General features: G+C 37.0%; 1 protein-coding gene across 3 annotated transcripts in view; it reads left to right on the top strand.

Annotated features, from left to right (window-relative positions):
* KLHDC10 (kelch domain containing 10) overlaps positions 1-18372 on the top strand; it is a 61468-nt gene that overhangs the window by 27228 nt on the left and 15868 nt on the right. The window contains exons 1-2 of one of the 3 annotated variants that reach the window (XM_032304323.1): positions 1689-2496; positions 3689-3775. The exons of 1 other annotated variant lie outside the window; for it this stretch is intronic. In XM_032304323.1, the coding sequence (XP_032160214.1) occupies positions 2439-2496; positions 3689-3775 (145 nt within the window). In that variant the 5' untranslated portion in view covers positions 1689-2438. Of the gene's footprint in view, positions 1-1688; positions 2497-3688; positions 3776-18372 lie in introns of those variants that run through there. One more of the 3 variants, XM_032304321.1, reaches the window with a different exon arrangement.

The raw sequence follows: 18372 nt of genomic DNA, 5'->3' as shown, positions 1-18372 counted from the left end.
TTATACTCCTTGTTCCTACCTGGAGAGTGACACCAGTCTTGTTTGATGCCACTATTCCCATCTGGGAATGCCTCTCTCTATTCTACAATGTTTATCCCAAAGAGGTAAATGGGGGAGAGGCTGATCTGCTTTGTAACTTCTGTGCTACCCCCCTAACCTGTAAATTCTGAAAGTTGTTTCAGTTCTTCCTGCTGTTTTCCACCTCTGGGATTATTTTACTGTGGGGCTGTTCTGACCACTTGCAGTAGCCCTCTACTCTAGGTGTATAGGACCATGTTTTTGTATTTCAGCGATTCCTCATACTGTTAGTCCACCAAAAAACATTTCTTCTTTTGATTATGGATTTTTTTTGAAAAAAATCGCTTCTGTGTTATTTGCTGTCCTTTGGAGAAAGGGGAGTGTGCTTAGCCTACCTCCCTATTTCTGTTAATGCCTATGTCATATTTATAAAGAAGTAAATTTAATAGAAAGGAAAAAAAATTAAAAGCAAAAAATAGGGGTGCCTGCTGGCTCAGTTGGTAGAGCATGTGACTCTTGATCTCCGGGTCCTTAGTTCGAGCTCCATGTGGGGCATAGAGATTTCTTTAAAAAAATTATAAACATTAGCAAAAAATAAATATTGAAAAAATTATGCTTTTTGTTTTTGTTTTGAAGGGTAGAAGCAATCACAAATGAAGATTGGAAGTTTGAATATATAAAAATCAATGCTTTATTGAACAAAACTTCAGACCAGGAATGTACCTATATGAAATTAGAAAGGCACATAGTTGCTCTGTTGCTAGTTTCTCTCTGTTTCTAGTCTTCGGGTAAAGGAAGAAAACGTGGGTTCTGAAGCCAGGGCCTAACCTCTGTAGAGTCAACATTAGTTTGTGCCTATGACAGATGTATGTTGGTGGCTGAGAGAGAAACAGGCCAAAGATGTTTGACAGAGCTCTGAGAAAACATCAAAAAGATTTTTTTATTGTAACTTTGGTTCAGTAATTTTCAGTATATTCCCTTAGTAATATTCTAAATTTCTGTATCTTTTTCCATTATAAAATAAATCATGGAATTTTTGGATACTATAAAAGAGGAAGTAATCCTCAACCTTAATCATAACCACTGTTAACACTTTGGTATGTTTCTTTACAGTATTTTTTTTAACACAGTTAAAAAAAAAGTAATATGATATTATTTTTCTTCCAGTCCAAAAGTAATGCCTACTCAGTGGGAAAGCTTGGAAAATAAAGACCAGCATTAAGGAGAAAAATCCAAAACTCACTCATAATAACCACCCAAAGATAACCACAATTAAAATTTTATGTATATGCTTCCTGTATTTTTCATGAACCTATACAAGCACTTTTTTCTTTGCTAATATGGTATCATACTTTGGTACTATTTTGTATTTGCATTTTTTGTTTGCAATATATTGTGAATGTTTTCTCACGTTAATAAATATTCTTGTATATACTTCTTAGTGTATGGAATTTGAACATATTTAAGTATGTTTATTTAGCATACTTACTTAGCCATCTCCCTATCGTTGGACATTGAAAGTGTTTCTAATTTTTTACCATTATAAATAATATCATAGTGAGTATCTTTGTCCATACATCTTTCCATGCATCTGTGATTGTTTCTTTAGGAATAAATTCCTAGAAGTGGAATAGCTGGGTCAAAGGGTATGTACATTTTAACACTTTTGATACATAAAAATGTCAAATTTTAAGCTAATCACTTGTTATATTCTGTCTTGTATTGCTATCTAACTGTTTTATGTGTCTGTCTTGTCTCCCTAATTCGAATATAAGCTTCTTGAGGTCAGGGGAAGTTTTTCATAAATTTTATGTATCCTTTGACAGTATGGTTTACAATGTTGGACTTAGGAGTTAATCAACAAAAATTGTGTTGATTTAAAGCTGTGGTTCTTCAGATTTTGGATGTCATTAACTTGTAATTTTAAAAATATATGTATTTTGGGGCTACACATAGACTTGTAAATTTTCTATTTTTCCAAGAAAGAATGATAAAACCAAAACCACCTATGTATTTCCTATCACCTTCACTTCATAAAATAAAGCATATTTACTAACACAAAATTCCCAATCCCTGAAAAAAAGGACAGGCCTTTAAATGGAACATTTTACCTTTTAAAAAACCAAAACAAAACATTGCCTTGTCCACTTTTTTTCTCATTTTGTTTTGGGCTGGTCAGTCTTTATCCTAGCCTAGCAGTAGTCTGTAGACCAACATTTGGGCATTGCTGTTTTAAAAGACTTGGACGATTAAAAGATAACCCTTTTGTAAAAATGAATACTTCTTTCCCTTGCCAAGGAGTCTGTCCTCTCCACAATAATAAGTACATATGCACCAGTAATGCGATTTCATTACACACTGTGTGTCTCTATGTACAAGTACAACAGTAAACAAACCAGACCTTGCTGATAAACATCTAAATGTATTTTCAGTTGCCAAACCCAAAAGCTGTACACTTTCTAAGGAATTTGAGACAGGGTAAGTGTGGTATAGTATAGTGGATAAAAGGCTGGTTTTTGTTTTTGTTTTTGTTTTTGTTTTCAAAGTCAATAGAAGGCTGGTTTTAAAGTCCGGCCTGCTGAGCTTGGATTCTGGGTCAGGCATTAAGTCACTTAATTTTCCTTTGGCTTCCTGACTTATAAAATGAAGACGATAATATCTTCCTCAAAGTGTTTTACGGCAGTTACTTCACTGTAATATAATTATTTGTTTAGACATCTGCCTTCCTCACAAGACCAAGAGCTGTTGAGGGTAGGAGTCATCTCCTTTTTGCACTACCCTAAGGCCTTGGCTAGGGTTCAAGGCATAGCAGATGCTTAATGAAATGACTGTTGAATCCATATAGGATTGTTGTGAGGATCAAATGAGGTAATATGTGTGGAATCTCGTGGTAAACTTTAAACTCTATACATACGTTAATTGTATTGCCAGTTAAAGCTATCTTTGGGAGCTATCAAACTTCGGAAAGAGACAAAATTATCCCATTTACCGGTTCAATAATGCTTTATATGTTTCTACTATATTATAAGAAAGCAAATTTTAATTGGGATTAATATGGAGCTGATTTGCTTCCTGGGAAGGCAGATGAATTTCCTTTTTTCTCTCCCCCAGTGGAAGTGCCAAGATATTAAATGTTTACTTTATTTGGTTGTCACCATAACATTTTAATCAGCTTATTTCATATGCAAAGAATGGTGCCCATTGCTTTATCCTCTTAACCATTTAACTGATAAAAGAATACCAAACCTGGAAGAAAACAGAAGCCGACATTATGCCAAATTAATTTTAGCCAGAGCTGCTTTTTTGACATTCACTGATTTTTTAAAATGTCATAATTTCTAATCTGTTTGTAAAGCTCCTGGTGAATTTTTGCCACAAGATGGCATTGGTGATTATTGAATGCATGTACTGTTGAACCAGAATTCTGAAAAATGGTGTACATGTTGTTCGTATTCTTTGGGGATGAGTTGAATACCTTCATCACTGCTTATATATTAATTTAATTTTGTTTTGACTTCCAAAACAGGGTTAAATGCTACTTTACATCACTTCTTTCTGTATTCAAGTATTGTTTTGTTTCCTGTTTTTCTGTCTTTATAACTACAGTAACTATGTATTATTTGCCATGTGTTGTATGTGTCTGACTGATTGCTGATAATTGTGGTGACAGGTAAGAAGAAAATACGATGGGACCCAGTTAGGAGGCGCTTCATTCAGTCCTGTCCCATCATAAGGATCCCTAACAGGTTTTTGAGAGGTGGGTGATAACTAGCAAGAGATCTCTGCTTCGTGTGGATGGGGTAAAGGGAGCTTTGAATTTTCTAAACTCAAATATCCGGTTTTTAAAAATTGTCTAAACAGCTAAAATTGGAGTAAGAAAAGTCTAGAGCTTAATTTTAAACTTGTGTTTCATGTTGACCACTGTTGGAATTGTAATTATAAGTTTTAGGGAGTTAGAGTCAATGTGTATTAGATTGTAGATGGTGGAAATAAATCATCTAACTGACATCAGTATTATTCTACTGTAACCATATGAGAAAGAACTTTGAGTGAATATTCTGTAAAATATGGGTGTGGGAAAGAATTTTCTAAATATTCTGAGGAAGAAATAAAGATTAGTTTGTTTGATTATATAAAATTTAAAACCTCTTACGTCAAAAACTATAAATAATGGCAGACAGTCTCTCCTTTGCTGTCCTGCCCGCCATTCCCTTGCAGTGTATTCAATAAACTTAAAAATAAATAAATAAATAAATAAATAAGAGAAATTAAAGAGGGTACTATTTTTAACAAATGGTTACTATCATGAATATACAAAGAGCTCTTATAAATCAATAGTTTAAAAAGCAAATAAATGCCCACTAGAAAAATAGGTAAAAGGACATGAATAATCAATTCATAATCAATAACTATGAGTAAATACTCAGTTTTACTATTATATATACTATATACTCTATATAAATCGACAGTTTAAGAAGCAAATAAATGCCTACTAGAAAAATAGGTAAAAGGACATAAAAATCAATGCATAGTCAATAACTATGAGCAAATACTCAGTTTTACTATTATATAAACATGATACTTAAAATAATAAGATATCATTTTCACCTATGAGGTTGCTGAAGACTAAAAGTAAGAATACCCAGTGTTGGCAACGGTATGGGGACATGAAGCTCATATGCTGAGGGAAGTTATCTGGATTCAGTTTGGCAATGTAATGTAAAAAAAAACTAAAAATGGTGACATCCTTTGACCTAGTAATTCTCACTTTTAGAAATGTTGCATTCCTTCTATTTCTTATTTTTTCCACCAAAACATACTGTACACTGGAAAAAAAAAATCTGAAACGAGGGTTGAAAATTGGTTCACGCTATTTTTTCGAGATATAACAAATTGTCAGACAAGTATGCTTAATGTGCTTTAGACTTCATTAAATTATAAACCACTATGTCTAATTTTAACTGAAGATTATTTTAAAAAAGTCTTCAGCTGCTAGAGATGTTCTATATCTAGTACCTAATCTATTTCTAGCACCCTGTTCCACAGCATGGAAAGAATAAAATCTAGACTAAATGGGTCAGGATAAGATACTTAGGGTAGTGTGTTAGCTTTTAGAATAAATAATTTTATTGATACAAATTAAGAAGATAGAATTTTAGTATTATGTGGCATGAACCATTGTGCATACATGGCCAAGCAGGCACATCAAATTCTATAATTTTTTTTCCCATTTATGAACTAGAATGCTAATTTATTGTTTTACAATGAGAAAGCTAACTCAGGCTGACTAAATTTAAGTACAATTAAGAAATTGTTTAATTAGGATGTAGAATTTAATGTAGTACCAATTTTGTACAACTATAAATGTAAAAAAACAAAGAAAGCAGTGAAATAGCATCATTATCTGGTTGTGAGATGTTATTTTCTTTTGAATATTCTGTTTTTCAATTTTTTAATAATGGAAAAAAGAGATTAGCACAGGTAAGTTGCACACCTTTGATTATTTTGTTAGCCCTAACTTGCCTCCAACAATGGCTGAGGAAGATGTCTCTGCCAGTGCTGAGGGAGGCGGGGGTAAACCCAGCATCACCATCATCAGTCACCAGTGACTGCCTCTAAGTCAGTGGTCTTGTCTTAGTTCTCGCCTTCTTTGACCTGTTTGTAGTGTTTGATGCTGTTGACCACCTGCACCTCTTAAATTTCCTTCTTCTTTTGGGTTACTTTACTGTACAATCCTAGATGTTTTCTTCTTCTCTTTGATTGTTCATTCTGTTTCCCTCACTAGCTTCTTACTTCCTACCCACTAGAGGTGGGTATTACTCCAACGTTCTGTCCTTCTCTCCATTATCTCCTTTGGTTCTCTCATCAGCTTTCACAGACTTAATTCTCTTCGTTCGTTCGTTCATTCTTTCATTCTTTTAGTATTTCTTGATTGCCTCCTGTGCAACAGGCAGTGTACTAGCTCAATATCTAGATAGTAGAGAATCAGATAAAGGAGCAATTACAGAAAATAATTTGAGTGTAATTCTTTGTGATAAGTGTCCTGATGAGGGGGTATGGTATGGGATTACACAAAAGAGGTACCTGACTCAGCTTGTGGGGAGCAAGGAGAGGAGTGTCCAGCAGGACGACTTCAGAGGAGATGAACTTAAAGGCTGAGTAGGTGTTAATGAGCAAGGGAGGGTTAGAACGTCTCAATCATGGGGACCACACAGCTTAAGTAAAGGCAGTTAGGCAAAATGGCGCACAGACTCTCAGAGAACTGAAGGGAGTTCAGCATAGTGGGAAAGAGTATGGAGAGAAGAAGCCGGAGAAGTCCCAGATCAAGAAGAAGCTGGAGAAGGCCCAGATCAAGTGCTGGGGGTACCACCCAAGGGGAGTTTTCAGAATCATTTTGTTTTTTTAACCAGTGAAGAGATTTAACAGAAAGATCAGCTATGAGGTTATTTTAGTTATCAAGGTGAGCAGTGATAGAGGCTGCAGCGAAGGCAGAGGGTAGGGAATTGATTTTAAATATAAGAGAGAAGAATTTGATGAGACTTGATTGATTTGGCTAATATTGAAGAGGAGGAGTGTTCTGTGTGGACTGTTGTGCTCTTTAAATGTGTTATATAGGTGGATAGTGGGGCAGATTTGAGAGAAAACATGATACATTCAGTTTACAATCTCCTCAAACCAATAATAATGTATCCTTGAACCCTCAGTGTAAGAGTTATTTCCAGGGAGATCTCCTTGGAAGGCCTGTCTCTGTTCTGATCCCACCCTTGGTGTACCTGCCTGTATCATAGCACTTATCACACTGAATTATAGTTGTTGGTTTCCTTGTTCATGACTGCCGTTAGACTGTAAGCTCTGTAAGGGCAGGGGTAGTGGGACAGTGCCTTTCATTTCTTTATCTCCAGTCTGTAGCACAGCACCTGTGGTAGGTATATCATGTCTATTTCAGTCCAAATGAATTTTTTTCTTAAAGATTTATTTATTTATTAGAGAGAGAGAGATTGAGGGAGAGAGAGCACATGAGAAGGGAGAGGTTAAAAAAAAAAAAAAAGAGCAGGGAGAGGTCAGAGTGAGAAGCAGACGGGAAGCCTGTGGGACTCCATCCTGGGACTCCAGGATCATGACCTGAGCTGAAGGCAGTTGCTTAACCTACTGAGCCACCCAGGCATCTCCCAACTCAATTATTTAAAAGGCCCCTGTCAGGGAATAGGATGGGACTAAAATTTTCATATGTTCTCAACTTCTCTTGGTGGTGTGACAGTAAGCTAATGAGTTGTTGAGAACACAAAAATGCTGGTGTTTATTGTTTTCTTAGATTAAAAAGAATCTATGCTTTTGAAATTGCCACTTTTAAGACTCATTTTGGGAATCCAGTACATTACCTCTGTTCATTCTGATTTAAATAGTTTCAAAGGGCTCATTTTCTGTCACTGGATTCCTTCACGAGATCCTGCATTTTCTCTTAAAGCTATTTCTCATTTCTCATAAAGCAGTTTAAAGTGTGGTGTGAAACAATACTGGTAAAATAAAAACAATGGGTTTCCATTACAAAATGATGGCCTAAATGTACCCATTTATGTTTCCATGCGTCTTAATATCATTGCAAAAGACAAAGTAAACATAAGAAGAATAACAAATCATAATTGTAGAAAAGGAAAGCTTTGAAGCCAGATTATCTATGTCTGAATCCAGGCTCTACTGTTTACCAACTGTGTGGCTTTGGGCAAGTTCCTTACTCCTTTTTTTTTTTTTGTCTTCAATTTCCTCATCTGTAAAATAAGGATGATGATGGTAGTACCTGCCTCCTAGGGTTACTGTGAGATCAAGAGAGATATTATGTGCAAAGCACTTTGAGTTTTTACGTTTAGCCAAAGTTGAATTAATTTTAGCTACTTTCATTATTATTTTATAATGCCAGAAAGTCTAAGGAATTTCAGGGCAATAGAAAGCAGTTGGAATTATATTGATTGAGAAACCAGAACAGAACAAAATGGAACCCAAAGTAGGTGTTCCTGCTGCACGCTGCAAGTCAGAGAATTCTTAGTAGGGCCTCTTTCCTGAAACTCCAGGCCCAGTGTCAGCAAGTATGGGAATAGGGAGCAGGTATAGGAAAAGTGGAACATCAAGGCAAATTAAGGGTCTTCCTCCAAAACAGTTATTTCCCTTACTTCTCTCTCTTCACACAAAGAGCTTTGGCAAGAGCATTAGTTCCTAGGATAAAGCTATGAGGACAGCTGCTCAGGCAGAGTTAGGGGATTTGCCCTGGGGAAGGTTGAGCAGGCTGTGTTCACATGGACTGGGATTGGAGAGAGAGTAGGGGCACAAAGCAGAACTTTGGATGAAGGAGGTGGAACAGGGACAGGAAAAGAAAGGGAGCTCCATCAAGGTGTGGTGTACGTTAAAGGACCGTACCATCGAAACACAGCCTTTCTCATTCGGGCAATACCAAGGCAAAGCTCCTCACCTTTTCTCTCCTCCTAAAGGGCAACCTGTCTGTCAGTCTACCACCTACCTGCAGAGGCCCACCATGAGAGGGACCTCCCATTTGGAGGTGTGAAGACAAAGTACTACAACTGTTGAGGAAATCCTTGTCTCTCACAATTACCAACCAATGTCGTCCTTCATTTATTAATATAAATAGGTGATCAAGGTCCATCAGACATCTGAGGGAGATTAGATTTGAAAAAGGGATGACTAAGATGAACAAATGAAATAACTGACCATTGGGGAAGCAGGCCAGGAGGAAGCAGGATGGAACTTTAAGATCTGATCATAGGAGATTTCCTCAGAATCAAGAGTGAATTGGGTCCATAAATAAAAAACCGTGGAGAAAAGTGAGTGATTAAAGAATTATTTATGGGGGCGCCTGGGTGGCTCAGTGGGTTAAGCCTCTGCCTTCGGCTCAGGTAATGATCTCAGGGTCCTGGGATCAAGCTCCACATTGGGCTCTCTACTCAGCAGGGAGCCTGCTTCCCCTTCTCTCTCTGCCTGCTTGTGACCTCTCTGTCAAATAAATAAATAAAATCTTTAAAAAAAAAAAAAAACGAATTATTTCTGTGTTGAAGTCATGATTGCTGACCTAAAGTTGCAGTTTGAGTATTAAAAGAAAGCTTAAGACCAATTCTAAGGAAAGTAAGAAAGAGGCAATATAGAGACCATAAAGCAAGAAGACCAAAAGAGAAAATACATGAGAGAAATTCATACTTTGAGAATAAATCTAAGTGTTCCACTACCCATATCATGGGATTACAGAAGGAAAGATCAGATAGTGGAAGGGGGAAAATAAGGAACACAGAATATTTCCCTATACTGAAGAAAGACTAACTTTTCAAGTATAAAGGGCCCACCAAGGAATAGGCAGGAAGAACACAAAAACAAAAGCATCTATCTATACATTGGTGAACTCCTTATGATTCTAAGGACAGAAAATTGTTTACATTTTCTTAGTCTTAGACCAAGACCAAGAATCAGACTGGTGTGGGATTTCTCACCTGCAACACGATTTGCTAGAAGATAAGGACCTTCGGTGTTCTGAGAGAAACTTACTATTTTTTAAAGATTTTATTTGTTTATTTGACAGAGAGGGACACTGTGAGAGAGGGAACACAAGCAGGGGGAGTGGGAAAGGGAGAATCAGACTTCCCTCCGAGCAGGGAGCCTGATGCAGGGCTCAATCCCAGAACCCCGGGATTGTGACCTGAGCTGAAGGCAGATGCTTAATGACTGAGCCACCCAGGTGCCCCCTGAGAGAAAATTATTTTGAACAGAACTCTGTACCCACTAGTATAGAACTCTGTACCCTCACTAGTGTTTAAGTGGGGGTAAAAATAAATGAGAACTCTGAAAGTTTACAACACATATCCTTTTTGAGAAAATTACTTTGAAGAGCTATTCCCAGTAAAATGAAAACAAATCCAAGAAAGAGGAAGATTGGGATATAGGAAGCTACGGTGTGGAAAGAAACCAGTAATACTTAAAAGAGTTGCGTCCAAATAGAGGGACTGGGAAGCCCAAGTTTAATTGTTAAGAAAAGATTTATAAAAATACAGAAATAAATGTGTGTATATGTATATTTTATATATATATATAACTTTCTGTAACTAAAAATACAGAATAATATAAATACATATGTGTGTGTATTTATATGTGTGAATATATAGATATAAGTAACATTCTACAGTATTTCGGATGATTTAAACAAATTGGGGGTATAGGGAGAAAGTAAAACTGCTTAAGATCGTCTTATTTTTTGTTTCAGAATTTACAGGTGTAATATGGGCTTATTTAAATTCAAATAATATGGAAATACGTAGAGTGAAAAATGAATGTCCTTATCTGTATATAACAAATTTGAACAGATTAGTAAGAAAAAGACATCTCAATAGGAGAATGTGTTAAAGTCTTGAGCAGATACTTCTCAAAAGAAAAAAATCTAGTTGACCAGAAAACAGGAAAAGGTGCCCAGTCTCATTAGTAATGAGACAAATGCCTATTAAAACCACAATGAAACAGGTATACAAATGGATAGGAATTGCCTAATTAAAAAGATTGACAATACCAATAATAAGTATTTTGTAAGCAGTTTGAACTTTTCTAGCAAAGGTAAAGATTTCCATATATTGTGACTCACAAATTACCTTTCTGGATTTTATAGCCAACAAATGTAGGTCCCTGTGCACCTGAAAACATGTACAGAAATATTTATAGCAGTATTAAGAGTCACTAATTTGAAACAGCCCAAATGTCTATTCATGCAACGTAGAATGGATAAATCGTGGTATATATTCATACAAAGAAATACTATTTGACAATGGAAATGAACAGACCACGTCATTCCCAACAACATGAATGAATCTCAGAAACATAGTTATGAATGAAAGAGCCCAGAAAGAATATATACGATATCATTCTACTAAAATACACTTCAAAACTAGGCCAAAATAAACAATATTGTTTAGGGACACAAATTAGGTATGATAAAGCTATTAAAAGAAAGCAAGTTTTATGATTGCCATAAAAATAGGGAATGTGTTCTTCCTCTAGAAGTGAAAGAGGTGGGTTGCAGGGAGTTGTGGCCAAAAGGAGCAGGTAAAGGGGCATCTGGGTGCTGGCAGTATTCAGTATTTTGACCTGAGTGGCGATTGCCTTTTTTGTAATATGTTCAGCTATACATTTATAGTTAGATGTGTTCCTGTACATGTGTTATATTTCACCACAATGTTAAGTTAAAAAAGCAAAGGTCCCCCTTCACACCTTTACTCTTCACTTTATTCCCCTCTCCAGAAGCAATCACTGTTAATAGCCAAGTTTCTTTCCGTGTGTAGTTGATTTGTTGCTTGACTTGTTCATTTATTTTTTGAGAGAGAGAGGATGTGAGTTCGGGAGCCTGGGGGGAAGGTGGAGAGGGGTAGAGGGAGAGAGAGAATCTTAAGCAGGCTCCACAGCCCAGCATGGAGCCCCAGGAGCCCCAGGAGGGGATTGACTTCAACACCGTGAGATGATGACCTGAGCAGAAATCACAAGTCAGTCGCTTAACCGACTGACCCACCCAGTTGCGCCTATATGTGGTTTATTCTTAATATTGTTAGGAAAACAAAAGTTTATGGTTTTTAAAAAGATTTATTAAAGATAAAGAGAGCGAAGTCACGTGTGCTTGCGAGTGGCAGAGGAGCAGAGGGAGACAGAGAATCCTCAGGTGGACTCCCTGCTAAGAGAGGAGCTGGAAAGCCAAGGCTTGATCCCAGGGCCCTGAAATCATAACCTGAGCCGAAATGAAGAGTCGGCTCTTTAACTGACTGAGCCACCCAGGTGCCACAAGTTTATTGGTTTAAAAAAAATATTAGAGGTAATGGGACGTAGATCTTCTAGGAGAAAAGGAAAGAAAAATAAGAAAGCTTAATTATTTCAGCAAAATCAGAAAAGTCAAAAACGAACAAGATTTTCTTGATATCAAAAAATTTGAATAAAATTTGATTCTCAGGGTGCCTGGGGCCTGGGTGGCTCAGTGGGTTGGGCCGCTGCCTTCGGCTCAGGTCATGATCTCAGGGTCCTGGGATCGAGTCCTGCATCGGGCTCTCTGCTCAGCAGGGAGCCTGCTTCTTCCTCTCTCTCTCTCTCTCTGCCTGCCTCTATGCCTACTTGTGATCTCTCTCTGTCAAATAAATAAATAAAATCTTTAAAAAAAAATTTGATTCTCAGTGTGTTCATTTTGTTAAAGTGCACCAAGCTATACTCTTATATGCAGTTTTCTGTATTTTCCATTTCAATAAAAATTTAATAAAAAAAAAATACCCATTCCTGGTAAGGAAAAAATTGGCAGGCAGCCAAGAATAAAGGAAAATTTATTTTATTGTATAGGCTATGTGTAAGAAACCAATTGCAAATATTATACATTATGGTGAAACATTACCAATTTAAAATGAAAGTAAGACAAAATGCCCCACTGCCTGGGTGGCTCGGTGGGTTAAAGCCTCTACCTTCAGCTCAGGTCATGATCTCAGGGTCCTGGGATAGAGCCCCACATCAGGCTCTCTGCTCGCCAGGGAGCCTGCTTCCCCTTCTCTCTCTCTCTCTCTCTGCCTGCCTCTCTGCCTACTTGTGATCTCTGTATGTCAAATAAATAAATATAATCTTTAAAAAAAAAAAAAAAAGAGAGAGGGGCCCTTGGGTGGCTCAGTGGGTTAAGGTCTCTGCTTTCAGCTCGCGTCATGATCCCAGGGTCCTGGGATCGAGCCCCACATCGGGCTCTCTGCTCAGCATGGAGCCTGCTTCCCCGCCTCTCTCTGCCTACTTGTGATCTCTCTCTGTCAAATAAATAAATAAAATCTTTTAATTTAAAAAAAAAAAGAGAGACAAAATGCCCACTATCATCTCCACTCTTCAACCTTGTTCTAGAGGTTATTGCACTTTTAGAGAAAGTGCAATAATACCATAGAAGACAAAAACATAAAAGTACATGTATTGGAAAGAAAGAGCTGAAAGTTGTCATTAATAACATGTACATGAATGTCTACTGTAAAATCTGAGATAATTAATGATAACTAATACCAGAATTCAGACAGTTGACTGGATAAAATTTGAACTTGCAAAGATAAATTATTTCTATATATATTAACAACAACCAATTAAAAAATAGAACAAAAGAGGTAAGCATTCACCATTGTATGGAAAATTATAAAGTACTTAAAAATTAAAAAACAAGAAAACAATCTATACTGATGGTTACTAAAAAAGATGAGGATAAATGGCTAGAAACTAGGTTCCTTCATGACATAATTTCAGACTCAACAGAGAAGCAACAAGAATGGTAAAAAAAATTCTCTACCATTTGCCCAGATTCTCCAAATGTTAACATTTGATCGCATTTGCTTGATCCTGTTCCCTCTCTTTTCTTCCCTCTCCTCTCCTCTCCCTTTTTACCCCCTCTTTCTATGCATATATGACACATGTATATGTATACACTTGTATATTGTTTTTGTTTGAGCCGTTTGAGGGTAAGCTATAGACATGATACCCTGTTACCCCTAAATACTTTAGTGTTCCTGGAAAACAAATATTCTCTTTGACTGCAGAACAAGTATCCAAAATAGGAAATTACCACTATTAACACTAGAAGGAATGGATAAAATTAACACCAGTATCTGATTTACAGACCTTACCTTTAGATTTTGCCAGTTATTCCAGTGATGTCCTTTGTAGTAAAAGAAAATGCCAAATCATGTGTTGCATTCAGTTTTCATAGACCTTTAGCTTTGACATTGATATTTTTCAACATTATAGACTAGTTATACTGTGGCATATCACTTCGTTTGTGTTTATCTTGTGTTTTTTTCATGATTACATTCAGCTTATGCATTTTTGGTAGGAATGCTGAAGTCTTTTTTTCTTTTTTAGAGGAAGTGCAAGCAAGGAGGGGCAGAGAGAGAAGGAGAGCAGGAATCTGCTCGATCTCAACCCTGAGATCATGACCTGAGCCAAAAATCAAAGAGTCTGATGCTTAGCTGACTGGGCAACCCCACAGTCCCCACCCTGAAGTAATACTGTGTTCATGTCCCTTGCAGATGGTGTTGATTTTTCCTGTTATGATGACATTAATTTTGATCACCTGGATAAGATGATGTCTTATATCAAGGGATTTTTTTTTTTTTAAGATTTCATTTATTTGTCAGAGAGAGAGCAAGTGAGCAAGCAAGCACAAGCAGGGGGAGTGGCAGGCAGAGGGAGAAGCAGACTCCCTGCTGAGCAGGGAGCCCCATGTGGGACTGGATCCCAGGATCCTGGGATCATGAACTGAGCCACCCTGACATCCTTCAAGGGACTTCTTACATTTGTGGGGGGTTTTTTTCTGTTTTGTTTTGTTTTGAACAAACTGACTCCAAAATTGATTGCAAGTGTAGATGGAGAAAAACAGCCCAGAAGTTCTTTGAAAAAGTAACAGAAAGGGGAATTTGTTCTACTGGATATTGAGAAGATACTTCAAAGCTATCATAATTAAAACAGTGTGATAGGGGCGCCTGGGTGGCTCAGTTGGTTGGGCAACTGCCTTCGGCTCGGGTCACGGTCCCGGAGTCCCGGGATCGAGTCCCGCATCGGGCTCCCAACTCCATGGGGAGTCTGCTTCTCTCTCTGACCTTCTCGCCTCTCATGCTCTCTCTCACTGTCTCTCTCTCAAATAAATAAATAAAATCTTTAAAAAAATAAAAATAAAAAAAAATAAAACAGTGTGATAATGGTATAGGAGTTGATAATTAGCAGAGCTGGTGGAACTGAATAGAGTCCAGAAGCCAATGATGATATATAACTAGGTATAGTGTAACAACTACCTCAAGTATGCTGTGCTCAGTACTTGAAATGAACTCATCATAACACCAGAGTCTGTCAAAGCAGATTTATTTGATTGCTGCTATCTTCTACACTAAGATTATCTGCCCTGAGAAGCCAGATCTTTACATATGCATCTCATATAGGGTACGGAGTTCCTCTGGTAGGAAATGCATATATAACTATGTAATAATGCTTGCTGGTATGAATAGATTGCTTTTGCCTGAACAGCTTGGACTCTGGGAGTAGTAAAAAGGTCTGCTTGCTGGTCAGGGGCATGAGCCAGCTGGCTCATTCCTCTTTGGCTTTCCAGTCCAGTTTTCCAGATGTAAAAATAGAAGACCTGTCTTCCCTGGTCGAGGTAATGGAAAGCTTTATATTTGGAAAAAAGTGACCAGTTAAACGAAACTGAATCTATCCTTTAGGCTATTTGATATTTATAACTAGCTAATACTTTCAGCAGTAAAGGTTTTTATTTTTTTTAATGGCTTCCCCACAAATTAATATTTAGAGGTGGCTACATCTTGTAAGTAATAAATTTACTAAGCAATAAATGTTATATGCTATTTTACTTGCAAGCTTTTCCATTAATTTTCTGTGATTTTGCTTTATATTGATTGTATGCACTCTCTCTCTCTCTCTCTCTCTCTTTTTTTTTTTTTTTTTTTTGTAAGATTTATTTATTTATTTGAGAGACAAAGCAAGAGGGAGATTCCCAAGTAGATTCTGTGCTGAACGTAGAGCCGGTCATGGGGCTCGATCTCAACAACCCTAAGATCAGGACCTGAGCCAAAATCAAGGGTTGGATGCTTAACCGACTGTGCCACCCAGGTGCCCCAGTTGTGTGCATTCTTAAAAAGTAATAGATTTTGTGTCCAAGTTTGTGATTAGACCTGGATATTGGGATTTTCCTAATTCTACTCTAGAGCATGTCAATTTAGTGTGTGATAAAGTTGGCATTTCAACTCAGTATAGAAGAGATGGCTTTCCAGAAGTGGTTTGATGGCAAAAGCCTATACATTTCGGGAGGAAAATTAGAGTCCTACCTCATAGAGTCCACAAAAACAAGTTCTGGATATATTCACTTTCTGAGTATTAAAAAAAACCTGTAAAATTACTAGAACTAAATGAAAATATTTTTATAATTTTATGATTCAGAGATAAATGAAATATAAAGCAGTCTTTTTTCTTTTCTTTTTTTTTTGCAAAGGAACCTTTATTAAAAGATTGAGAGATTCAGTAACACAAAAACTTCCATACATTAAAAGATAAAATTAAGACAAGTAGCAGGTTGGATGAAAGAAATATTATAAATAAATAATTTCTACAAATCTGTAAGATAACAACTAGGTAGATAGAAAAGCAAGGGGTATGATCAGGCAGCTCCCCACAGAAGAAATAGAAATGGGCTGGTTAACATGTGCACTAGTAGAAAATCAGGGAAATACAGATACCTGACCCTCATTTGTACCCTTCCAATGGGCACACAGGAGAGAGGTTAAAGAGAGTGTGAAGAAAGAAGCACTTCCAGAAATCATTTGGGAGTATAATTGTTCCAGTCTCTTTGGAGAGCAATATGGCTCTTTCACATTGCGTTTGTAACACTTTAAAGCATATATTCCTTTGACGCAGAAGTACTCAGACATTTGCATGTGAACATATGTAAAGGAAGCTTTGTTAAAATACTGTAATGGCGAAAACATTGACTAATCTGGCTAATCATCTGTCACCTTAATGTTGGGCAGCTAGCTTCTCTTTTCCTTTGGGCTGGAGTAGAAACTAAAGCCCATTTCCCTGGTTACCACGAGCTCTTGCTTCTGCCCGGGTTAAAGAGCAAGTGTTTGTGACGAGGTGAGCCCACGGAAGAGAAGATGGTTCAGACATCATAGGTACACATTCCCTTAGCTGGATGTTGCCTTGTGGATATTGGGAGTCACCTCTGCATACTAGTTCAGTTTTAATTTTTGACTTTTTTACGCTTGAGTTTTTTACATTTTCTAGTGGAAGTTTCTGAATTAGATAACCTAATTCAAAGGGTAATTTCATCAGTAGCAAGTCATTTTTAGGAAAGTGGGATTTGCACATGGAGAGTTTGGGGAAGGATTCAGAGAACTATTTAACAATCTAAAACCCAATTTTATTTTGGTCAAGGCTGATGAACCTGCTATATCCCACACAATGAAAATAAGTGCTTAGTCTCCCTGGCATTAGCCCTGACAAATTCCCATGATTTATTCAAAGTAAAATTTGACTTTCTGATATGTTAGTCACTCTTGGGCTATAAATATGTACAAAGAAATCTCTAGTTACTGACTGAAGAAAAAGAAGAGTTACCTTTTACTCCCAGCTATCAGACTTCTTGACAGCATGTTTAATATTTATCAAACATTGATCAGATTCTCTTTACCCAGCAGTTTAATTTGCATAGATAATAGAATTACAAAAGCCAGCACTTGAGTCAGACCAGTCCTGTTCAATAGAAATGTTATGTGAGCCACAAATGGAAAAATTTCCAGTAGTCACATTAAAAAAGTAAAAGGTGGCATTAATTTTAATACTTCTATTTAACTCAGGACATCAAAAATACATTTCAACATACATTCAATACAAAAATTAGTAATTCTGTATTCATTTTTGGATACGAAGTCTTTGAAATCCAGTGGGTATTTGACATTGAAATCATATCTCATTCTGGACCATCTTCATTTCAAGTGCTCAGCATTAATACACGGTTAGTGGCTACTGCATTGAAAGTGCAGGACGAGACTTTAAGCTCTAGAGGACAGAAATGATAGTGGTCCTATCACTGTATCCCCAGCACCTTAGGCAGTACCTGGTACAAAGCAAGTATCCAGTAATATTTTTGGCTTAATGAATGAATGAATGAGTGAATAAATATGAGACCATCTTTTCACTAACTCCTCAACCTTTAATCCATTTGAGTTACATTTGTCACAAAAATAGTTGTCAAGTAACTCATAGTGGAAAATTATAGAGAGAAAATCCTAGAATATAGTGTATGTCTTTTCAAATATTTGTCCAAAAGCAGTTTTAGAAAAGTATCTGTTGACTTCAGGGAGTAAAGCATGTGACGTTATAAAGATTCTCAAAGTTCCCATCTGTTGACCACAACAACTCTGTTTTGTTTTTTCTTTAAATATGTCTCACTAATTTTTTTTTTTAAAGATTTTATTTATTTATTTGACAGAGAGAAATTACAAGTACACTGAGAGGCAGGCAGAGAGAGAAGGAAGCAGGCTCCCTGCTGAGCAGAGAGCCCGATGCGGGACTCGATCCCAGGACCCTGAGATCATGACCTGAGCCAAAGGCAGCGGCTTAACCCACTGAGCCACCCAGGCGCCCAGTCTCACTAATGTTTAGAAGCATTTCTGTTTTGAGAAGACCATTGCATAATCCAGCCCCTGCCCCTGAAATCGTATATCTCTGAAGTATAATGATATCAAAGTCCATTGGGAGCTATACACTATTTTGATCATCCCTGTCACTGTTTACTTTAACCTGAAACTAGAATCATGA

The sequence above is a fragment of the Mustela erminea genome, chromosome 11 (genome assembly GCF_009829155.1).
Source record: "Mustela erminea isolate mMusErm1 chromosome 11, mMusErm1.Pri, whole genome shotgun sequence".
NCBI classification, from domain to species: Eukaryota; Metazoa; Chordata; class Mammalia; order Carnivora; family Mustelidae; genus Mustela; species Mustela erminea.
The sequence above is the reverse complement of the archived record's forward strand: the minus strand, read 5'-3'. Positions and strand labels throughout refer to the sequence as shown.